At 44.8% G+C, this 25,865-nt stretch overlaps 1 protein-coding gene across 1 annotated transcript in view; it reads right to left on the reverse strand.

Annotated features, from left to right (window-relative positions):
* LOC146176580 (uncharacterized) overlaps nucleotides 1–15,244 on the reverse strand; it is a 60,628-nt gene extending 45,384 nt beyond the window's left edge. Inside the window, exons 1-5 of the mRNA XM_084581333.1 lie at nucleotides 15,226–15,244; nucleotides 14,425–14,451; nucleotides 11,288–11,413; nucleotides 7,224–7,296; nucleotides 3,071–3,130 (exon numbers count right to left, since the gene is read on the reverse strand). Of these exons, the coding sequence (XP_084437459.1) occupies nucleotides 3,071–3,130; nucleotides 7,224–7,296; nucleotides 11,288–11,413; nucleotides 14,425–14,451; nucleotides 15,226–15,244 (305 nt within the window). The remainder of the gene's footprint in view (nucleotides 1–3,070; nucleotides 3,131–7,223; nucleotides 7,297–11,287; nucleotides 11,414–14,424; nucleotides 14,452–15,225) is intronic.
* Between the last annotated feature and the right edge of the window lie 10,621 nt (nucleotides 15,245–25,865).

A 25,865-nucleotide genomic window follows, 5' to 3' on the forward strand; every position in this document is an offset into this window, starting at 1 on the left:
GGGGACGCTCCTATATTCCATCCATCCATCCATCCACGCGCCAGAGCGTCGTCTGCTCGAGTGCTCCTACGGGATATGGTTTGCTAATACGCGGCCGAGTTAGCTCACCGGATCAGTCGCGTCATGTCCTCTGCGTACATCGTCACTCTCGCTTGGCAGCTGGACGCGGGACTGAATAGCCAGCTTAGCTCTTTCCCGATAATCCCTTCTAGGGTATGCTTCGGGTATTTTAAGGCAGAACTCAAGCCATGATGTACGGGCATGTTCACGGTTTTCGTGCCAAGTACAAGTGCCTCCTGAGGCTGAAGACCACGTTCCACAGCTTTCCGATGTCATTTTACTGATTGTATGCAGCGACGCGTTTAGACAAACAAGCCATTCTTCCACGTCCACGGCTGTGGAGAGTTTCGCATTGCGTGGCTTGTCTAGGATCAGGCGCAGAGGTAAACTTCAATGGCTGGTACTCAGCAGGCAGGCCAAGGTTTCCGCGACTCACTTTGTGAAGTGGAGTGGCGACAGGCACAGGCGGAAGATGCTTAGCACGGGGAGGACTGTAGGAGATATGCCATCTAGGCTACTCAACACTTCTGCCAATAATATATCATGGTAAAGAGGCGAATCAACGTTCAGCATCGTTGCATTTCCTATTGTGCGCGTGTCCTCCTAAAACGTCATCGTCTTCAGAAGCTACCTAATGACACCTGGTGGTAATATGACATAGGGGAGCCATTTCGAGACTGGAAAGGGTGGAAGAGAGAGTAGCGTCCTGTGGGGTACCACGAGGGAATGAAAAATGATCGAAGACAGAATCGCCGAGACCGAACTGCCCCGTTTGACAGCACAGCCGGTAGAGGAAAGGATCAAAAGAAGATCGCGAGCAACGTTGCGAAAGGCCTTAGGTATGTAACAGTCGTGAGCAAAAGTGGTATACAACACTCAGCCAGTGACAGAACTAGGGCAAACTGCATCGAAATGCCATCTAGAAACAGCGTAAGGAAGAGCGACATCGACACATGCATGTGGATAAAATGGGGCATCGCCGCTATTGTCTTCATCTTAGATAGCTATTGCTAGATAAAGTTGGGAGGCAGTTTTCTCGAGCTCCGCCACCGGCTGAGTGTTGTATACCACTTTTGCTCACGACTGTACATGAACATCAACTTTTTGACCGGTCATGTGGTTCCCAACGTTTGAGGTTAGTTATCATAAGTTGGTTTAGAATGGCCGTGATAGAAAAAAATGGCAGATGTTTAACTAAAACCTGGTTATAACGAACAAAGGCAGCGGCCGAAGGGGCTAAGATGCTCGGCGCGGTTTTTACAACAGTTTACTCGTATTCAAACTCGACCACTTCGAGTCCGCTCCGTTAATGTAAAAGCTCTGCAGGTCGATGGAGCTAAATCGCCACCAAAGAGATTAAGTCTTAGCTCTACCTTGCGAGGCATTTAAGGTTATCTTATCCTCACTCAGAGGCTTAATTAAGGAGACGACCAGTTGGATCGTCGAAGATCTCAGGGGCTTTCGCCGACGCCCGGCGAAATAAATGATTACCTAATCCTCATACGGCACGAGTCAGGAGTACTCTCCAGCTTGCTGAGTGCAATATTATTCTTACACGAGTAAGCTTACAACACGTAATATTTAGCAGCCCGGTCAGAAAATGGAAACATTGAAGGGTGCAGTAGCGTATTTTCAGGCAATACAGATCACCTTTATACCCCTGTCGGAAAGGAACCAAAGCTGCCACTCTCCTTTCTGTTTGTAAATGTTCATGACCTTATAGAACCGCTACATAACAAAACACGCGTCTGAGGGCACTAAGAACGTTTGCATCCGCAGCTTCACCATTGGTTCATTGCAGATTTATCGATCGTGGCATTGTTGCCATGTTTCATATTCCGACGGCCTCTGGGCCTCGATTCCCTTTGTTTTCAGTCGGAAGACTTGATTTTTGCAGAATTAAATTGTTGCTTACAGATTCCGTTCTCGTGGAAAGGAACGCTCCATGTTTAGTAAGCAGAAACTTATACCGAATTCTCGCAATCAGGAAACGTTCGTCCTATCTGAAGGCGACTAGACTGGTAGCCTCGAGCTTTCCTAGTTTATTTTACACAGCCAGCATTTAAAAATAGCACTTATTTCCTTTTCCTAACCTACAATCCAACACCATGCTGTAAACTTACTTTTTCTCGAACTGAAAGCATTCTCCACTGAAAGAATTTGTGTTATCCCGACCACCTGTTCCATTATTGCCCCTACGTAAAACGCTTGAGCCAGCAAGATAACTGGTTCCCTGTTTATCACCAAAATAAACGTCAGAGAAAGGTCGGCGAGTTTTCAAAAAATAAAAACTCCTAGAAGCAGCCGAAGCAGAAGTGGCAATGTTCTGATATAAGCAATTTTAGAAGCATTGCAATTGGCGGATACCAGTTTAACATTACGTATAATTGTGTGATGACTATTCTGGACGCTCTCGAATACGAAATAGGGGTACGTTTACGTGTCACTCATATTCAGATGGTCAAGCTTGGTCCTCCTACACAAGAAATTGGCAATAGTCCCCATATGCAATCGGAGAACTGCCGCAATAGCAGAAATCGCACTCGGCGGTGTCGAAGGTCCGCATTGCCTGCCGTTCCCTAGCAGGCAATTTAAAAGGAGGACGTTACCTTTGATGTATGAAACATGTAACGTCATATGGATTTTAAATAATTATCAAAAACAGACGTCTTGCTACATTTTCTGAAACAGCGAATATGACAGTGCCGCATGTCACCAATGATATCTAATGTATAAATAGCAAAGGAACAGAGCTGTGTCACCGTAACACCATTTAAATTGAAAATATCCCTCTAGCATTTTTTTTTTATCACAGAAAGCAACCTCCTGTAAACGTATTACTGCGAGTTGAAGTTCAGCTCTTGTCACGTTCGACGGGCAGCTGAAAACATGCGTGTAAAACTACGCATGGTGCTCACTGAAGCACCGACAGCGGCATCTTGGTATGCGATGACGTGTTTCCGTTTTGCTGACACTTGGGACTTAAGAGGAGAAAATTCTGAGTGCTTACCCTCCTGCTCCTGGTGCTGCTCCGCCGCTACTCCTCGCAGCACCTGTTCGGCGGCTCCCACTGCAAACAAAAAAAATGCAGGTATTTAAGGTTTCTTGAGAGCTTACCCTACTGAAAAAATTTTATGACGCAATAACCTTACATTGTATGCATGTATGCATGTATGCATGTATGCATGTATGCATGTATGCATGTATGCATGTATGCATGCATGCATGCATGCATGCATGCATGCATGCATGTATGTATGTATGTATGTATGTATGTATGTATGTATGTATGTATGTATGTATGTATGTATGTACGTATGTACGTATGTACGTATGTACGTACGTACGTACGTATGTATGTATGTATGTATGTATGTATGTATGTATGTATGTATGTATGTATGTATGTATGTATGTATGTATGTATGTATGTATGTATGTATGTATGTATGTATGTATGTATGTATGTATGTATGTATGTATGTATGTATGTATGTATGTATGTATGTATGTATGTATGTATGTATGTATGTATGTATGTATGTATGTATGTATGTATGTATGTATGTATGTATGTATGTATGTATGTATGTATGTATGTATGTATGTATGTATGTATGTATGTATGTATGTATGTATGTATGTATGTATGTATGTATGTATGTATGTATGTATGCATGCATGCATGCATGCATGTATGTATGTATGTATGTATGTATGTATGTATGTATGTACGTACGATATTTTATGATAATGATGTGAACCGTATGAGCGTCTATGTGATTAGATGAGATTTTATGAAGTTTGTGCCCCGTAGAACGTTTGGCTTTTCAGTAGAGTAGTTAACGCGCTTATAACTCCTTATAACTCTGAAAATTCTTAAAGTTGGTTTACGTTTTCCTTAATTGCCTGCTGATTGGTGTCTTACTAAGGATTTCACGAATTTCTTTAATGGTTTCAGGGTGTCGAATACGATACGTTTGCATGGTTATGGTAATATTTCTGACTCGTGTCCTTTTACAAGGACCTTGTGGTTAGTATAACACTGCTTCTCAGAATGCATACTTGAATACACGCTTGCAACGAGTCAACTGTTTTGTCCGTTGGACACTGCAGGAACACTAGCAATGTAGTTTCGTAGTTTGAAAAATCGCAATCATCCCGAGAAAAATTCGGCGGGCCACAGTAAGCATCAAGCAGAGCGTGTGATAGTGGATGTGCTTGCATTCACCATAGTTGTCATAGTCTTCGCAACTAGAAATAAGGTGACAAGATGCGGGATCCGGTAACAGCAAGTACGAGGTCAAAACGCAATAACAAAGCAGAAGTTCCATTGGAAAACTTGTGCGACGCATCCGAGGCATTGAATATAAACGAACCGAGCATACCACCTCACGGGGCAAAGTCAACAGCCGTAGTACTCACTCACGAGGGAATTTCGCCGTGCATTTTTTTTTCTACTTGCATTGTCGCTGGATCGGCGAAACAAGATGTTGAACACACATCCAGAATCTTCGGATACTTTCCGGGAAAGAGTTCCTGGACGTAATTTTCTTACAAGCTAATAGCTTAGCAATAATCAATATGTCTACAGATCCATTTATATTTGCTGTTCAGAGCAAGTACCTTGCGTTATTGCATTGTTGCCTAAGAATTGTTCACAAAAATACAACTGGTTTATTTTATGATTTATGTGCATGAAATTATCTTCAAATCTCACAGGTGCCTCATAATTAGGAGATATGCCAGAATCCCAAACTTCCAATATTTGGTGACCGGTTGGAAAAGCTAGCATGAAACCAGTTGAATCACACATTCTGCAAGAAAGGGACACCAGTAGTCCAGATAAACCCCATTGATTCGTAGAATTTCACGTGAGCAGAATTAATGTGCCGACTAAGCGTTTCGGTCTATCTTTTCTGCCTTTGTGTCTGCATCTGCATCAGTCTCTGCCTCAGACACTTTTTCGGGGAACCATCTAACGACCAGTATATGAGCCGAATAGATTGTGTTGTGCTCCCAATAACGCGCATGAGTCCGTGAATCAAAGTGCGAGCATGGCACAAAACTCATTGTTAACTTCCACATAACTGCAGCGCGAAAAAAGACGACCACAAAGAAGGAAAAACACACACTACACGGACAATCGCTGCCCTTCGTTACCCCCTCAATGTTAAGGTATCAACAGCTTCTAACGCAATTAATTGCCACTGTGCGATATAATGGGATGTCCCTCTATACGTTTTTGAGTTTTCATTAATGTCAAGGGCTCATCAACATTGAGCTTTAAGACATAACACAACTGAATGGGTGCTCGCTTCGTTAACAAGTAAGATGCTTTTCAACCCAACATTGCGGCTTACATACCAACTGAACCCTAACCAGACTCTAACCAGGCTCTAACCAGGGCCGGGACGTCAGCATTTCGAAGGCAGCGAAATGCAAAACAGCCACTTACCGAGAGATGTCAGTGCAGGGTAGATACCAACATGCAGTCAAAATTATTCCGGGCTCCCCAAAGAACACGTCACACATAGCAACACCACCTCGACTACAAGGCTTGTGAAAGCTTATGTGACGTCATCGTAGTGAGATCATACTGAAAGTCGGCTTCACCCTATGCGGTTGTGGCTTTTTTTATTCAACGCTGCTCTGGAGCTACCTCTTGAAATTTTAGTGCTAGCGATGAAGAGGGTTATACTTATACTTGCGTTACCCGTTTTATGTAATTTTGCCAGTCTTTTGAAGTACATGAGAAGTTTGACACTATCCACCTGGCATTTATTTCAATGGCAGAAATGAAGTTGCGAGGAAAGTTCCACCTTCATTCACAGTTACTTGAATAAACATTAAGGCAGGCACAAAAATTATCTGAGAGCACATTTATTGTTAGATGGATAAATAGTACTAAGAATGGTCAGCAGAGATATTACATAAAACGGTGACCTTGACGACACTTGGTGTAGCTTGGATTGAATACGAGGTCGCTTTCACGGAAGTGCTGGTCACAAAACTGCAACGTAAATATAAAAAAGCTGCTTAAGCTGGGAGCAGCGATTGCCATGAGTACATAAACGCAGCGAGCAGCTAATTCGGCTAATTAAACCAGTCATTTACTACGGCAACTACGATCACATGGCCACTAGCGAAATAAAATTGTTTCCATAAGAAAATAATTAAGGGGTCAAAACAATTTTGTTCCGCACTCAAAACAGGGCAAATGCTACTCGATTATTAGTAGCTGTGCTGTCCGAATTGTGTGCTCGATATGGGCACGCCTACGCTTTAATACACTGACACTGTGCTAAACCAAATAGTGGTGAATAGCAGCACGAATATTAGGAAGCAAACAAGAAGGCTTTCTTACCACAGTGCAATTCATCGGTAATAAGTTTTTCCACGGCACAGCCTTTGTCCACGCTGCATTTTGAGCTGAGTCCGACGGAAATCGTAGACTTGCGCTTTGGATCCATTGGCATAGTTAGAGCGACAGTTTAGCGCACAACACTCAGACATTGTAGATACCTTGCTCGTAAGCGCCTATGCAGCACAGATTGGGAACACAGCAAACAGGTTGAAAACACGTACACTCAGGCCGAGTCGTTCCAGATCGCGTTGCTTGCGTACGCTTGCGCTCGGCGCCGCCGATCTAACCCCAGATCTCACTGCCGTGACGTAGGACTAGTGGAAAGGAGACTTGCGCTCGCCTTCTCTTAGTCTAGGTGGTGTTGCTCAAAGCCTATTCTGGGCATGCAAAGTTAAGCCCGATATATCACCGCCACTGTTACTAAAGGAAGTTAAGTGTGATTTATTCCAAGGTACCCAGTCTGCTAAGCATTTAGAAAGCTGCGAATATTTCCGCAAAGACCCGGCACGCATTATCAAGCCCATCCTGTGCTGCTAGTACTTCGACTTCACTATGCACATATGCAACACACACATCCTGTCGGAATACTTAAATACGCTTAGTGCCGCGGAAGTAAGGCGCACGGACAAACGTTACAGCTTTGACCAACTGCAAACTACTCTGTACGATCAAGGTACAGTACGCACTGTACTTGAAGTCGTGGAAGAAGTGCATAGGCGAGAAGTGGGCTAGAATGCTTTGGGGTCAGCTGTCGAGTGGCCGCTGAGCCATTCCTTTTTTCAGCCACATTACTCACCCTTTTGTTATGTCGTGGCCCACGTCGCCATTCTCGTCGGGATGGTCCGTTGTTCCAGCCATGAAGAAGGCAGCTGAAAAAGGAAAATTAGTTGTGGTTTAGCTCTGGTTAAGCCGGAGGCCTAGCGAAAGCTAGGGAGCTATGGTTAGGCTTGGGAATTGTCGGGGGCTTAGCTAATCTAGGCCAGGCTATACGTAGCGGAAGCATGTGTGCCTTGCGCTGGGTTGACTACTCCTCTCGAATCCAATCTAATCCCATATAATGCAGTATAATCCAATTAAATCCAGTCTAATATAATCCAGTCCAAACCAATCCAGTGTAATCCTATCCTGTCTAATCAACTGCAGTTCACTGCAGTCAAGTAGAATTCAACACAATCCTGTCCAATTCAACCCAATCTTGTCCAATTCAATCCAATCGTGTCCAATTCAATCCAAACATTTCAACTCAAACCAGTCAATCTAAATCAATACAATCTAGTACAATCCAATCCAATCGAATGTAGTTAAATCCAATCGTATCCAATGCCGAGTACACGCTCGTCCGAAATGCGCCGCTAACTAGCCTATCATAACTACTACTGTAATCCTCACGCTGGAGAAGAATTACGATGTGCTATTCACGATCCGGGGCATGGCCCAGTTGGTTAAAGCGCTTGGCTGGGGACCCGAAGGATGGAGCTTCGACTCCCGGTGGAGACAACCTTTTTTATGTGGAGACCATAGCTCCTCTTCCCGGCGTAGCTGCGGCCGCCCGAGGTCTCGCTTTAGCTGTCGGAGTGTTGCTTTCACAACAAAACGTGAAAACAACTAGCGACTCCGCATAACCTGGCTTTTCCCTCTTTCCCTCTTTCGATTTTGCCGCGGAACCTTTTCTTCGTACCAAAAATAAACCACCCATGCGGTAGTGCGCCCATCATCGGTGTGAGCTTCTTTCTGTATTTTATCTTGTGTATTTGGTTTGGTTTGTGGGGTTTAACGTCCCAAAGCAACTCAGGCTATGAGAGACGCCGTAGTGGAGAACTCAGGAAATTTCGACCACCTGGGGTTCTTTAACGTGCACTGACACCGCACAGCACACGGGCGCCTTGATTTTCGCCTCCATCGAAAAGCTGCCGCTGAGGCCGGGATTCGATCCCACGTCCTTGGGAACAGTAGTCGAGCGCCGTAGCCACTGCGCCACCCCGGCGGGGTATGTCTTGTGTATTTAATAGCGCCATCCGAACAGCCGAACGCCAGAAAAATGCGCGTCAGGAGAGCTGGGCGGATGGATGGACATACAGACAGACGGACAGAAAACGTTTTTTTTTTTTCAGTGCATTGAAACTCCTATGCCAAACGGGCAGCCTTGGCATGAAGGCCTCTGCCCGCCTCGTCCACACGTTGGACAACGTAGTTAATCTTCCTTAGTGGTTCTTGTACATTTTCTACCGTTGTCAAGGGTCCTGTTCTCAACTTGTCTATCTGGGACTGCCATTATGCGAGCCAAATAAATTTACCGTAAACACCGGTCTATCCCAGTCGGAAAAAACTACAGAAAAGTTTCTGACGTTACGACAGAATGTCTGTGCGGTTTTTGACGGGAAACCTGTTGTGACAACAGAATTCTTTAGTAACATCAAAATTTTCTTGAGTTACAACAGAAAAGCGCGACAGAACTACAGACAACAGAAATATACTACAGAAAAACTACAGAACTACAGAAAAGTACTACAGAACTTCAGAAAAATCTGATGGTTACGACAGAACTACAGGATATTTTATCGTATTTTTGACACGGTTCTGTAGTTTTTTTCAACTGGGATGGCTCACACTCATGACGAGGCTTGAGGCTTAAACGTCCGTGCAGGTTCTAAAAGGATATAGCACACGCTTATACACATGGAAACAAATTTCGTCAGGCAATAGATGGAAAATGAAAACTCTGTAAAGTCTGGAAAACTGTCGGCATTGCTCTGCGATAGATATGTCTTGATTATAGAATAAGGAAGCTTTAATCCACGCTTCGTTTCAATCGCTGAAGTGGCGTTTTATTGAGCTGTGTAGGTTTCAGTTTGAAGTTTGTGTGCAATGGTTCTTTGCTACCCTCTAGTGCTCCTATATTGCTGTATAGTTATAAGCCAATAGAAAATGTTTTTGCGTTCCTAGCGTGGTGTAGCCGTTTAATCTGCTTTTTTCTCTCGCTAAAAATCCTCCATGGACTGCATGTGCTGCACCTTTGTCACTTTGTTCCCGCCCTGTAGTTTTCTGCTTTCTAGCCCTAATACTTTGCTGCCAAAGCTATTGCAAGAAACTTCAATGCCCCCCCCCCCCTCAACATGAATATTCAATGTCCATCCACTCGACGGTCTTGTGGCACCGTAGGCAAGAGACGGCCTTTAGATAGCAGTGTAAGTCTTAAGCGTTACCAAAAGATAGACAACGACGCACACAGCAATTGGACTTTAGCGCGTAACTTAACAAAACGCAAATTTCAAAGCGATAGCATTGAAGGTCCCGTTACTTAAAAATTCGACATCGGGGTCAGTGTGAGCGTTGTGAGCAAAACTTCATTGCGTCGCCAGCTGACATGGACTGGTACCGATTCTGTAGTGGTTTGTGCAACTTAGCGAAACCACATAATGTGAGAAGGTTTGGAGGAGCTGTTACCTCGGGTCGCTCACATTAGAAGGGAAGGTGCAATAATAATCAACCTTCCAGTGCTCATGAATTGCGAATCAGGCACGTACACTATACGCAGGCAAATTCACGCGGCTAGGTTAAAGAATGGCTTAATATGCGGGTGGTCGACTGCGCTAACACGTCATACCATTAGAGAGTTTTAGTTTACCGTGATCAGCGATCCTCTACCATGATCCGCCACCGCTCATTCCCAGATCTCCTTGACGCCGATAGATGGCGCCACATACCGGATGGCGGCGCATAGACCTGCCGCGTCAGGACCAATCAGCTTGTGCGCCCTGCCCACGCGCAGTAGAGGGTCACGGTGGCGGATCACGGATCACGGTAAACAATCTCTCTATTAACGTTGGAGCTTAAGTGTGCTCATAATTTTATTTTATTTGTTCTTGTTATGCTTCATTTTCCGAGCTCAAGTTCACTGGATACCACCAATTTATAACCCGACAGAGCTAAAGACACTGTTCCGCAGAGAGTCCGACATTTTTGGCGCTGGATTTGTGGGCTAGATATCACAGGCTCGGTTCTGGCAGTGGCTAGTGTAGATGTGTCATTGCCGGATACTTGCAGATCTACGGGTTCTGCGATGTCAAAGGACCAGTTGGCATGGGCGGCGCAGCCAACGCTTCTAAACAGCCCGCAAATCTTACGTTGAAACGAATCTACGCTCAGCGATACGCCTACCATGGCTCCTTTCACACTATTAACAGCGGTCAAATCCACTACGCGAACGCATCTTGATAAACAGCCGATTTAGAGTCGACAAGAACAGTGTGTAGTACCAGCAATTGTTTGGATCGCTTGATTAAATCTGGCACGATGATGCTTACAAACAACATTCCTATAATGTGTGCTCAACTATTACGGTAGTTAATTTTGTTTTTGCTGTGTTTTTAAGCGATTATGCCTGAAGCACTGAGCTGACACTTGGTGTTGTATTTTATGCTAGCCTCTTAGACAGCGCCATTTTGTCGACGCAGATCTTTTTTTAAAACCACGCCTCCCATTTTCACTTCTCGCCCATGCACTGGGCGCCTTGATATTACGTAACGCGTTTCAAGTACATTCGCAGACACTATCAGAGCGCAGCGGAAAATAAAATCGGCCATTGTTTCAAACGCACAGTGAAATCAAGACATGTAGATCTCCATTTGCACACGTATTTATTGGTCCCTAGGCCTGAGGCTTTACTTCCAAATAGTATAGTCGGGCACTTGCTCTCGTGATTGATAACGAGTGCCCCCTTCGCTCTTTTATGCTTGTTTATGCTGTTTCGAGGCGTGTTGTAAATGACCCCACTATATGATAAGCAAACCCTGAGACCTTTTCAGAAATCTTGCTCATCTGTATTTTTCTGGTAAAATAAATTTATAGTTAATGACGTACCGGGTCCTTCCCCGTCGAAGGAGAAACCGTCGATAGCGATGAGCTTATCACTGGCACCGTGAACCTTTCCTTGCAGTCCATGTTCTCCCGAAATATCTCCTATGTGCACTCCAAAGTAGGTCCATTCTGCAAGCGTGCAAAGTGAAAGTTAGCTCAAAAACTGCAAGCGCCACTCTCGGCGTCCTTTTAACAGTCAATGAGAACAACTGAGTTATTTAGGCACAAAGCGAAAATCGACATTTTTAGAAGGACACACGCGCAAATATATTGCTTCGACCTCCGTTTTATCGTGAAAATAGCTGTTCACAGCGATATGCATGTTTATAAATATCAAAATATGTTTTAAATGGAAGAAATATCACGTTTAGTTTCCTTTTGTGTTATTCATGCTATATAGAGAAATATTGCACAACATTAGCACTCTCAGTTTCCCACCTGAGGCATATAGTTCATACGGTAATAACACGTGTGTGCTCATGTTTATTCTGGCATAACGGAGAGTGTGTTTTGGTTTTGTTTCGTTTGATTCCTATAGGCCTCCATAGATCATCTGCTTATGAACAATGCTGTCTTAGAGGGCTCTGGGAATTTAGATCCCCCGTGGTTCGCTAACGTGCACGCGAACTAAGGGCTATTTCTACTGTAGTGTTTATTTGACAGGTGTTTTCCTTGAATACACTTAATAGTTCAACGCGTTTTACCCAAATGTCGAGTGATATCTCTGTTGATGTAAGACACAATGCTAGTTTTAACGTTTATTTAGAGATTTCGTTCATATGTAACGTATATAGGACCCTCAGAAACGGCTCGGTGTCTCCGCGGAACCGCCCATTTAGTCGACCTGGCACCAGAATTAGAATCAATGACTATAGATGAAATGAAGAGAATGCGCCACCTTATAATTACGCGCATCAAATGACTTTGATCGAATACTGCGTGCCCATCCCCGATGTCCCGCGATTAAGCGCAACCGGTGCACCGGCACGCGCATGCGCGAGGTTGCTATTGCCTTTTTTTTTTTTTCACATCTCCGCGCAGCGGGCTAACCTTAGATGTCTCCTTTCCTCCTCTCCTTAACGTGGCTACGGCGGCGGAGCACGCATTTGCGGAAGCTTTCCGGGGCTGCGCACACCTTACACTGCCATGGTGACCGATTCTCAAGAGCCAGGCATGGCGTAGCGTCAGCGCTATCGAAGGTACAGTTCCTAAATTTTTAAGTGATAGTGCGATTTTTTTTATCACATTTCCTGTGCACAGCGCGAACGAGGTACGAAAGGATTTCGCTTAAAGAATTCCCTGTTATCAAGTTGGCGTCGGTGGCTGCTGCTTCCTTATAGTATCCAAGCAAGCATAGTCATCCTTGTCATCCCTTTAAGTCGATTAACTTTCGTCGTACTTTTTTATAAAACCATGTACTTATGCAGAGGTGGTCCGAGTAGTAATTGTCTTTCGTTAAGTAGCGGTAAATGCGATATTACTAGTCCGATAGTCACTTGCTTTAGGAAATCGCTACGGCACAAAGTCAGGAGCTGAGTGTCCAGGTGTAATAATAGAATCTACTTTCTAGCGCTATAGAGAAAGATGCATCGAACGGCTAAAGGTAGACGAAGACGAAGAAAGTGGCTGCCCGGCAAACCACAATGTGTCAAACCAGTAAACGACTGCTACCTTCCTGACGGCTGCCAGTGTTCGAAGTCCCGCCTTATGTAACAAACGCTAAACTATAGTACTACTAAAATGTAAATGTTCCGTAAGATGAGTCCCACAATTCCATATGTTTTTCATATACATTGTATGGACAGCATATGCAACGTATGGAGTGCAGATTGGCGATATGGGTTCCGTAAGAGTAAATATGCGGACTCCGTATGATCATACAGAAATTTAAAGGAATTGGATTAGCCCTTTCAAATGCAGATCAGTTAGGATATTACCGGGAGGAAGTGCCACCAATATAAAAGTATACCACCTGGTTTCAAACTAAGGATGCAACGCATGTCGCCGCAGAGTTTCCCAAGTAGCGATCACTAGGTCGATGCTTTCGTTTAGTACCCACAACCAAGATAACCATCAGCCTCGGACACTATCTGAAGCACAGATACCCTACTGGAAGATATTGTGCCCTTGTAAAAACGCTGATAGCGATGGTGATGACACCGACGCCATATTCTTGACAAGCCCACTAATCCTTAGTGTTGTGGCGCTAGGTAGTCATCGAGTTCTACGCTACTGGACAGCGCGTCATCTACCACGCTAACGCAATGTTGATATGTGCCCTAAGCATGCTCAGAAACTGTCGTAGACAGCAATTTGATTTGTTTATTTTTGTATAATTATTATCAACACTCAAAGAAACAGTTCAGGCAGGCGATGAATACACGTAAGATCTGATCCCTTAGGAATGCTCACATACAGGTGAACGTGTAATGTAAGACAACAACAGTTTACAATAACAAGGTCAAATTTTTATTACCAGTCGTGCATTTTAGCAGTCAGGTCAGAACTCGATAAGGCTGACGAATGGCGTCCTTGACGTTCCCGCATTGCGGCGGCACAAGTTCCTCACACATTTGCTCCCATGGACAATGTGTACACACTATACGTCTACGCACAAATACATATTTGGCTCCAAGCTCGAAACAAAGTAGATGCTGCTTTTCAACTAATTGCTGCTGTCATTACCACTGTGCCATTGATGCTGCGTGGGCCCGAATATCACGTTTAATATATTTTTGTGTAGCCCATTTTCTTGCAGGAATTCGAAGATCTGCTTTGGACGCACGGTGCCATCCTGCCGACAGCGCTGGAATTCAGCCATATTTATTCATTAGCGAATGTGAAGCGCGCATTGCTTTAATAGCGATAGGCAGAATATCCCTAATTTAGCACTAAAGATGAAAGTAGCGTCAGTTCGAGAATAGAATAACTGTTCGCCATAAATTCCTAACGTCACTTGTCTATGTGTTTGCCGTAATCTATTGCGGTGACAATATTTAGTCTACCGGGGCTACACCATATTGCGCTGGACAGCACTTCAGATGATGCTTTAGTAACTCATACTCTGTATAAATGTAGATACTGTACTATATATTTATTTAGTGTGAAAATCAACGCATGAGTGGCATGGGGGCACTTACTTGAAGGATCTACTGCATGACCTGGACCTGTGTGAGAAAGAACACAATATGCAGTAATAAATAGCTTGCCAAGAGGCACAAAAAATTTCACTATCACATCACGAACATGAAGAGACTAATGGTGACGGCTTTACGGCGGAATGTGAAGACGTGTTCAGATCTGCGAGTTAATCAACCAATCACGTGAGGGACGAGAGCACGGTGCTCCGTCTTCCGCAAAATTCGGGCGGCAGCCTACCCACATAAAATAGAAAATGAACTTGACAGAGAGCGCCAAGTGACTGCTCTGAAGCCTGATCCATAGATAAATTAAAGGCAAGTTCGGTCCATGCGACAGTTCATATTTACTTGTGACGGCATTGATTCATTAATAAACTTTATCAGGGAAAATTGGAGGTTAGGGGTAGTGAGTTAGGAAAAAGCAGTGGTGGGCAGTCCTTTGTCCAGGAGTCCGTTGGCTCAGCGGCGGCTCTGACCCGCTACACCATATTGCTGCGCGTCCGATTCGGCCAGAAGCTTTTCCCACTGCTAAAAATTCAGGCATTATGGGCTAGCCCTACATCTCCATGTTGTATGGTATAGTGTAGCAGTGTCTCCGCACCAGACACATTCGCTTTTGTATTGTGTAAGTCATATCTTGTGGTACAGCGCTTTGTTTTGATATGTGTTTGTTAGTAGGCACCTCAGTGTAGTGGCTTGCTCTCGTCTTGCTGTGTCATGTGGAAGTATGTACTTTCTACGCCTCTCTTTACACGCTTGTAATATTTCCCCGTATATTTGTGGTGTTGTGAAAAGCTGTACCTGTGGCTCCACCTATCATGACAATGTTAAACAGTATTGGAGATATAACTTATCCTTATGGTGTGCCCTTGTTGGGGTTTTTTCTCGTTTCTGACCGTGTGTTATTAACCCCAATGGTGGCTGTTTTCTCCGTTAGTAACGCCTTGACATACTCGAAGGTCTTTCTTTCGCAATTTTCGCTGAGAGTTCCCTCAGTATCACTTCGTGGCTAATATTGTCAAATACGCCCTTCAAATTTATGGCCAGTATGATGCTTTCATTTCTTGCCGTTATACTGTTTATGATAGTCCCATTGTGCTGCAGTAAGACGCCCTGTAGAGAGCCTGGGCCTGAAGCCAGACATCGTGTCCAGAAAAAAGTCACTGTCTCCCGGATAGTTATTTAGTATTGTCTTGATAACTTTTTCAAAATCGATCGAAGATAATTCAATTATGTTCCATATCGCAGGGACAGATACAAGTGCTAAACCTCCACTAAGATTTTATTTGACGCTCATAAAATGTATACATAAAGATAAAACAGTACGTGTGAGATTAAACAGGCGCGGTAACTGTCTCACTTGTTTTCTGTGGACGCCTCAACCGCGCCGTAAGGGCAGGGAGGAAGATGGGAGTGAAAGTGGAAAGAGAGAAAGAGGAGCCGTAGTGGAGGGCTACGGAGTAATTTCGACCACCTGGGGATCTTTAACGTGCGCTGACATCGCACAGCACACGGACGCCTCTTCGTTTCACCTCCATCGAAACGCAGCCACCGAGGTCAGGTTCGAACCCGGGTACTCCGGCACAGTGGTCGGGCGTCTTACCCCTGCACCACCCCGGCGGGGCAATCTCCGTGGACACATGTACTACGCCGTAAAGGAAGGGAGGAAGGAGGGAGTGAAAGACGAGGGAGATAGAGGTGCCGTAGTGGAGGGCTATGATCCACCGTGCTATAATGGCTTTCGCCTCATCGCACTTATGTGGCCCAAAAATTGTTTTTCTTTTTCCTTCCTTTTCGGCGGCCGCTTTTCGATGGAGGCGAAAAGCTAGGCGCCTGTGTGCTGTGCAATATTAGCGCACATTAAAGAACCTCAGGTGGTCGAAATTTCCGGACTCCTCCACTACGGCGTCTTCATAGCCTGAGTCGCTTTGGGCCGTCAAACCCTAAAACCAAACCAAACCAAACCTTCCTTTTTTATACAAATTATCTTGTTTTTATCTTGTTTAATCTCACTCGTACTGTTTTATCTTCATGTAATTTTGTTAAATGTCAAAAAAAAAAACTTAGTGGAAGTTTAGCGCTTGTGCCTGTCCCTTGTGTTCTAGCTGTGCTATGGAACATAACGCGTACCCACTAGCCCGAACCCTCACCCTGATAAAAATATCCAGGTTAGGTGGTTTACCTGGTTTGGGAATCATAATCTCCGCGTGTCCCTATTCCTCAGGAACTGTACTTTGGTCCCAATGTTTATAAAATCCGTCAGTATTTGTATTTGCTTGTCATTTAGGTTTCTAATTACCGCGTTGGTAAACTGATCCTTCGCTAAGGCTGTATTCTTGACAAATGATCCGGCCGCTGCCTGTGCCCCGTGGTTTGTTACATGCGCGTCTAGCCTTTGGTTGTCCTCTCTTTTGTGTATTTTATCAGGCATGGTGGTGTGTTTGTGTTTACCACGTATCTTGACCAAAAGTGATCGAGGACTTGCTTATCTGTTCCTCGCAACTGATGCGTTATCCTTTCGAGTGTATTGTGTTATGTTGTGTTGAGATTTATGGTACATAGGCGACTCAGGCCATCATGTGCCGAGATCAAGGTTCGAAATTAAACAGTTAGAGATTTTACAGTTGGTTTAAAAGCTTTGCTTCTTTAAGGAATAAAAAACATGGGAAATATCAATCAGTGACTTGCACATTTCGTTGCAATTATTGCGTGTTTAGTGTGAGGACATTTTCGCTGATTTCTTTATTGATTTGTACATTTCTCTTTTTGAGTTGCTGTTATAGTTGTGCTTTCTCAATGGTTTGGTCACAAGCGTCACAGACAAACTTTTTCGTGCCCGCAGAAAGAAATGAGGAAAACGACTTCGAAAAGCTTGCAGAAAGAAGGCTCCTTCAACTGCCCCTTAGAAAAAGTTAGTCTTCTTGCCTCTGTCTCCCTTCATGATACTAGTTTACGAAAGTCAAACGTTAGCTATTGCAGCTGTAATTCTTTTGTAAGTTTGTCGTCAATTGCAACGCAAATGTAAAGCCCTCTGTTACATTATAATTCATGTCGCCAATAAAAGAAAAGTGCGCCACGGGAAATCGCGTTGAGATAAATAAGAAAATGATTGGTTCACGCAGGAAATGGCACCGTATCTGTCACACTTCTTTCTGTGGCCACCTGACAACGTCGTCAGGGAAGAGAAGAAGTTGGGAATGGGTTTGTTTTGTGGGTTTTAACGTCCCAAAGCGACTAAGGCGATGAGAGACGCCGTAGTGGAGGACTCCGGAAATTTCGACCACCTAGGGTTCTTTAACGTGCACTGACATCGTACAGCACACGGACGCCACTCCGTTTCGCCTCCATCGAAACGCAGCCGCCGAGGCCGGGTTCGAACCCGGGTACTCCGGCACAGTAGTCGGGCGTCTTACCACTGCACCACCCCGGCGGGGCAGAAGGTGGGAATGAAGGCAGAAAGAGAGAAATAGAGGCCGTAGTGGAGGGCTAAAGAATAACTTCGACCACGTGGGGATACTTAACTTGCACTGATATCACACGGTAATAACACTAGGGAATCATGTTTGTGGGGATCGCGTCAAACCCGCTGCTGGGCACAAAGTGCCAGGCCACCATGAAACCAACAAACAGAGATACGAAGGCGTGTTCCCAAGTGCACCCTCGTCAGCATATAGGGGCTATATCGATCCTTACAATACATCTAAGCAGCGCAGGCCAGCCATCGTTTGAATACCGTCATTTTTAACGCCATCTTTTGTACCTACTCCGCAAAGAGCAGTATAGGTTCCAATCAGGTGGACAGTTACTGACCAGCATCTAACAAGATGCAGTTATTCTTGTCGTGGAAAGGCAGCTAACTTTCGTTTTAAGCTGTATAGCTTGCAAATACTAATGAGTGCCTTTACGTTTGGTTGCTACCCTTGTCGTTTGCCGCCGCTTTGACGTCAGCATTCCCGTGCATGAGAGGGAAAATACCGAAGCAACATTTCTGCCCGCGAAATCATTATTTAAATTACCTTATATATCTCCAAGCTAGCTTTAGCCAAGGGTTAAAACATGAAAAATTGAGGCAGGCAATAGAACCCACTTCTATACACATTTGCCAGCAATTTGGCGCACCACAAGGAATTTATTATTTTGCAAGTAACTAATTATGAATTATTATAATTTTTATTTTACTAATTACTGTCTTTAAACAATAAATGGATTTGCAAAGTTGGAGAGCACCTTCTAAACGCCCCCTTCCATTTACTTCAATGATGAAGTCCTGACGTACATCTTTTGTTATCAATCTCCAAAGCTGTCTCCGTGGGATGTAAATAGGTCCGTGTACCACTTGCAACAGGAAATGCCAGAAGCTGTGGCTGGAACTATCACATAGCGTTAATTCCTTGCACACCAAGCCAGCATCTGAAAATCCCCTTGTTTAGAAACAATAAACAGTAATTGGTACCTTTGCATATTCACTTTTTCGCAAGGTAGGTGGAAACGTGCTATGCGCCACTGCCTTTTTCTTAACTATCCATTTGAAAATTGCGCATTATTCAAGCTTATTTTGAACGCCTCTGCCCTGGAATTCCTCACATAACGTGACAGTAAATGCACAAATATGTGCGCTTTCGCACTTCTGCATTAAATAGTTTGCACTAGTTCTGCATTAAATTTCGAATGTATATATATATATATATATATATATATATATATATATATATATATGAGATACGAGGAGATTAAACGTTAGCATAAACAATGGCTTAGTTTTCTTAAAATGCTTAAAAATTTCTAGGTCAGTCAGGATAAGAGCAGTACATGCCAGATAGAAGCCATACATTTCTCCCCTTATCTCTTAATTCGCCGTTAGGAGATAAATGACAAACTGCATATCGCGGTTTACCGTATTCCATTAGCAGGCCATTTTTCTACTGCCACGTTACCGTTTTTACACTGCGCAAAAAAAAATGAATTGACTGCAGCTACTTGGTACAACTGCGCCTTTTCCGATTCGTTCCGAACTACTATAGGTGTGCTTAAACTGCACCGAATAAAGGCAAAGTAGGAAAATTTCCATCTGTACCTGTTTCGCTGCCCTTGTCATCGCCACCTGGCCCTTGCCCTGGCCCTCCCCCTGCTGTAGCAGTAGAAGATTCGTCGTCTCCTGAAAACAAAAAGGGCATACAGGGTCACACGACGCTGACGGATCCAAGGTGTGGAAATATGCAATGCAAAATATCAAATGCAAAACAAAATAATCGATTTTTTCCGCCACTCAAAGCGGCAACGTGGTTTAGAGGGACGCTGAATCACGTTTTCGGAAATGTGACAAGATAAGGAACATTGCAACTTGCGAAACTTGTAAGTCACGCATATCGATGATTTTGCGTTCATATTTTGAGATGACAGAATCGCCTAATACAGTCTCACAATCTTCACGCTGTGCCTCCTAGCACCTAAGCTATGAGGAAAAACTAGATACTGACGTCATTGTTCGTGGCATTTCAAATTCAGCAACTTTCGGACAAGCCCCTTTGTTAATCGCACTTCGCTGCCGAACAACACTTCGCCGGATTTGCCTTCGGTGCTAAAGCTTTGGCATTGCAAATGATTATCTTTATAGATTAGATTACGTCATTATTAAGGTCTCTAAACTTATCAGAGCAATCAAAAGACATCTTATTTCAAATATCTTTCTTTTTCTATTAAGCAATCATATTTCGCCGCCCAATTCAAGTACGTGACGACCACCTAGGATGGCCCTGTAATCCGCACCACTGGTGGTAACCTCATTACTCCGTCCAGGCGAGGAACCGCAAGAGTGACAATAAATGACCACTGCTTCGTAGTCTTAGAGAACTGCTTGCAGGACGTGATTTTAGGCATCGATTTTCTCTGTGAACATAAGGCTACCATCGACCTTCGATCACATTTCATAACCCTTTTGATGGACAACGTCACGACCACAACGACGACTTCGACGCAACATGTGCCCTAAACTTATTCGATGGAGAATCGACCACCGAATGCGTCGTCGAAGAAAACACCCAGTTGCTCTTGAAACGAGGTCTCGGCGTCGCAACAGGCATCGACATTCCGGAGAGGACCAGCTCAGATGCTGGTAACAAACTTTACTGAAGTAAACCAGCATCTCAACAAGAACCCAACGATTGTCTCTCTCGACGAGTTATCAGACATCCGAGATGTATTAGCCTTCCACGATCAATCCCTGGAAGATTCACCCGATAAAATTCGCCAGATTACGTTCCACATAGACCCGGCATTGCATCGAAGCAGAAAAGTCTAAAATCGCAGTCTTCGCAGATACACCGAGTGCTTCTCATCAGATTGAAGCGGCAACAAACGCCACTTGCCAAACACTGCATTATAACGGACGAGCACGCCCAACATCTGCACTAAACCCCCAACCATGTGTCGCCGCGAAAACGCGAACCTAACCAGGAGCAAGTCAAATGCTTCGTGACGATGTTATCCAGCCATCGAAGAGCCACTTGCGCTGAGCGGAATCATTTGGGCTTGAAAGGTTCCTAGAAATTGAGATCGACGAGAGATATCGCTAAAACCCCGCGCTCCCTAGCTTAGGTGGTTCTGGCTCATCCCACACCAGACGGCCTCTTCGAGTTCAAAGTAATGCCATTCGGCCTCTGCTCCGCACCTGCGACATTGCAGCGAGTAATGGATACAGTACTGGCTGGGTTGAAGTGGCATATTTGTCTGGTGTACAGCGACGCGTTGTACTCTCTTCTAACACTAAAGGCCACCTGAAAAGGCTTCGCACAGTGCTTGACGCAATCAAGTCGTCAGGGCTAACACATTGCTGTGCTACTTATAATTATAATTGGTTTGCAGGATAGGAAAGGCACATTATCGGTCACACTTTCTCCGGCAAATGTATTTGGATTGTACACGTAGCACCACTCCTGCAGCTTGGCGTTCCTTGGCACACATTAAACAGCGGGATTGGAGATGGCTGGAACGCTAAACAAGAACGCATTTTTCGGAAACTCGCACACAGCTACAGCGCCTCCTAAGCAGGCGTTTACAGATCTCGCGCACAACTCTCGCGCGAGATCTGTAAATTAAATAGCAGTGCGCCGATTCCTTGGACCGTGTGCATAGTACTGGCAATTTGTGAGGAACGATTCGCGCATCGCCTATCCCTTGACGCAGCTTACAAAGGCTGACGTGCCAGTTTTATGGGAAGCGCGGCAAGCAGAAGCTTTCCACGAAATTAAACGCCGCCTAAAATTCCCTCCTTTCCTAGGCCACTTTGATGGAAATGCCGAAGCTGAAATTTCCAGCGTCGCGAGAAGTGTGGGCCTAGTCGCCGTTCTCATTCGGAATAGTGCAGGGAGGGAAGGTTTTCGCGTACGCTACATCCCTCTCAAAAGCTACAGCCAAGCACTCGACGACCGCAGTACTACCTCGTGATCATCTGGGTCACATCAAATTTCCGTTCATACCTACAGAATCAACCATTCAATGTAGTAAGCGATCGCCGAGATCTCCGCTGGCTAGTCGATTTGAAAAACCCCTTCCACCGACTTGCTTTATGAAGCTTCTGTCTCTAAGGATTTGACATCACAGTGGTCTACAATTCTGATTGTGAGCGTTCCGACGGAAACTGCTTGCAATGCGGCCCTGTTGACGCCCCTCCAAAAAACGACGACGATTATGCCTTCTTGGTACCGATAAGTGCCAGCAGTTTCGCACAACAGCAGCGCTCAGACGCTGAGTTGAAAGACCTAGCGGATTATTTAGATTCAAGGTCATACGGCGGGCATTTCCTGATGACACGTCCGACTTTCCCGTCCAGCCAACGCACCATGAGTCTAGAAAGGTTTCCGCAGTAAACTTTCGCACCCAACTGAACAACTACTTGTCGCGCCTAAAGATCAGAACAAAAAAATCTTTTTTCGGGCCTTCAATGACAAGCTTACAGCAAGACACCTCGGGTTGGCGCCCATTCCATCGGATCCAAGAGAGATAATAATGACTGCGGTTACATACTGAAGTTGACCATTACGTGGAAACGTGCCATCAGTGGCAGCGGCGCAAGGCGCCCCCTGTCAGACCAGCTGGACTACTGAACCCAATACCGCCTCAGATTCAGCCCTTCTAACAAATCAAGATGGATCTCTTCGGCTCTTTCCCGAATTCATAAAGAAGCAACAGGAGGATCGTCGTGGTACCGATCACATGATACGCTACGCTGAAGGAAAAGTCCCGCCTAATGGTACCGCAGCAGAAGTCTGCATGTTCTTCGTCGAACGTACTCTCCCTCGGCACGGTCCCACCGAAGTGCTCATCACAGACAGGGGAAAACCATTTACGGCGGAGCTCACGCAAGCAATTCTGACCAACCTTGATACCATCCCCACACCCAATGCACTTACTGAGTGCCTCAACAAAACGATTGCGGACGTGATTTCTATGTTCGTCTGCGTGATTTCCATGTATGCCGAATACATGACCTGAAACACCATCCTGCTGTACGTGATCTTCGCGCATAACACAGGCGTCCTGGAAACAACCAACCGACCCTGTTCTAGCTTGAGTACGGAAGGGAGCATCATCAACACTCGACGCAATGCCGCCTTATGAACAGCCGAAGACAAACTAGACGTCACCGCCTACCTGCAGCGTGCGGAGGAAGCCCGACGGCACGCTCGGCTGCGCGTTAAAGGCCAGCAAACTATCGACGCCTGACGATACAACTTGCGAGGACACAACGCAGAATGCGAACCAGGAGAACAAGTGTGGGTTTGGACGCTGATTCGCCGCCGTGAACTCAGCGAAAAGCTTTTACGCCGATACCTTGGCCTGTACAAGATCCTTCGCCGTGTCCGACAATTGGACTATAAATAGTTCTTGACGGTGTGACAGCATCCGAGCGGCGCCGTGCCCACCCAGAAATTGCGCATGTTGGAAGTTTTAACCTTTCTCACTTTATTTTATAAGTATCAAGGTGATTCTTATTTAAGGGGGGTAGTCTCTTCATGCTCTTATCGCGAAACACCTTTATCACTTTCGTTGTAGCAAAAGTTGCGCTGGCAAGCCCAACTGTTTCGCTATTTTTCCCAAGGTTTCCCCTATCCTTCGACGGGTTTATTCAGATGCTTCCGCGCCGATTTCGAATTGAGCAATGCCGGACAAATGGGCATCCGTAGATCGACGACCGCCAAGCACGCTTGTTTCTATCACTCCCGCCGATCACTTAGTTGCTTTTTGGCGCTAGTTAGCCCGTTAAAAAGTCGCCTTATTTGTCGTCAACGGCACTGTCACCCCTACGTCACAATATGGTTCATCTGCAGCATGATAATACAATGCCTGCTTGACGGCTGACGTATCGATCGAGTCAAATTCTACCTCGTAATCAATAAGGTATCTGTAGGCGTTACTTATATTCCGCGCATTTTTGTTACCTGGTGAAGAGCGCGGATGAGACATGTTGTCGACTGCCCTTTATGAAAGGATCCATGCTCTTTCGGGTAATTGAAGTCTATTATTGCTCTGATTCTATATCAGCGATTGAATTTGTGAATTTCTTGTAGGCAACGGACAGTAAACTAAGTGGTGTGTATTCGTTCAAGTCATTGCCATCCCGTTTATTCCTGATCGTAATAACGTTAGCGTTCTTGCAAATCTATATTATATAAACGCTCCTCTAATGACCGACGATATGTCAATAATAGGTCTGGCCAGCAACTCAGATTTCATTTTACAGGATTATCGCTTATGGCTAATTCGGTTCCAGCAATCTTTCAAGCATGTTCTCGCGACACTCTTTTGAACTTTACTTTTCTATGTTTACTACAGCGATGTTTTCGCGGAGCGTAGGCTTTTCGTAGCAATCGCTGTAGCGAGGAGTATTGTTCGCACACCTCTCGCGTTGCTTTGTAACAGTGGTTGATACAACAGTATGCCAGTTAAGACAACAAAACATAGGTAGTCGCTGCTCCGAAGCGAAGTGGACTTCACTTATTATCCTTACTGTCACGTCAATCGCAAGTAATAGCACAATCAGGTACTTAATTGGATGTTGTCATTCTAAGTCGCCTGACCCGTCGGTCTCATGGCCGAAGGGCTCATAGAGGGGTTTTCTTCGGTCACATGATGATCGAAGAATTGTCATGACCATGAGTTCTGGAGCCAATTAGCCACGTTAGTACGTTGTGGAACTCATTTCGATGTAACCAGTCAATTAGTGTATATTCTGACGCCTCAAACCTCTTTCACGTGACAAGGGCATCGTTACTAGCGGCCAAACTTTGCGTAGTGCAGCTGGTTTTCAATTACAAGGACTTTACATGTACGCTTGTACTTAAGTGGAACTCCTTGCATAAGTTAAATGATGCACTCTTTCGATTTGGAACGAAAGCTTATAAGCTTCTTATCGAGGCTTACAGAGTGATGTCTGTGTGTTTAGGCTAAAACCTGTGCTGCAAATAGGACTTACCTGCTTTCTTGTCCCCTGACAACGCGATGAAGGCACCAACGCCGCCCAAGATCAACAGCACCACGACGCCACCGATTATCAGCGGCATGCTGCTTCCGGCATCGCCTCCACCCCTGTAACCGGAAACGTTGGCACGCAACCTTTCAGATCAAGGGACTTTATTCAGCTCAAGATTGCAGCGCTTACGGTAGCCCTCAAGATAAAAAGGTACCAAGAAACAAGGACGAAGGGGTCCCTCACCCACGCAGAATTTAACGGAACTCACAAAGTTTCATAAGGGGCGCTATAACATTCAATCATGAGTCCACACGCGTCCCCCTCCCTTATCATAATGTCTCGTTACATCTCTACATCGCCTTCTATAATTTGTTCGTCTAACACATATTTACACTCAAGGTTACAACACAATGATAATCCGCTTATAACTGAGTGTTTTGGCGTATGGTAGAGGCAGTTCTTTATACTCCATAAACGTTCTTATACCTCGTATAGCTGGTTCTTCAGTGTTAAATCTGCAGCAGGAGAGCGCATGTGTACCGTTTAAACAGGTAGAACTACAGATTGATGCTATAGAAACTCATGTGTGCTTTATTACCACATGTCCTCCTTGAGAGAGCAGACGACTTGATATTGTCAGGACAAGCTCTTAAATGCTGCCGCACGAAAAAGATGTTAAAAAAACGCACAGCTTGAAGACTTTAGCCATCGTTGTATAATTCATGAAACTATGCAAGTAAAAAATTAGAAACGAGCCGGTGGCTCGCGCATGCTGAAAACACGCTAAAACCACAAAGAGCACATGCGATTGATGACGCATGTTAAAGCAGGGTGATTTCGTGAAGGATCCTTTCCTCGAGCAAACAAAAGCCGAGTTGTCGGCATGAAATAAAACATTTGAGCCAACTAAAAGCACCACTTGCTAAGGCATAAATAAAGTGTTTCAGATATGTGGGACAATTAAAACGCGATT

This window comes from Amblyomma maculatum, chromosome 10, assembly GCF_055883805.1.
Source record: "Amblyomma maculatum isolate TAMU_Amacu chromosome 10, ASM5588380v1, whole genome shotgun sequence".
Classification (NCBI taxonomy): domain Eukaryota; kingdom Metazoa; phylum Arthropoda; class Arachnida; order Ixodida; family Ixodidae; genus Amblyomma; species Amblyomma maculatum.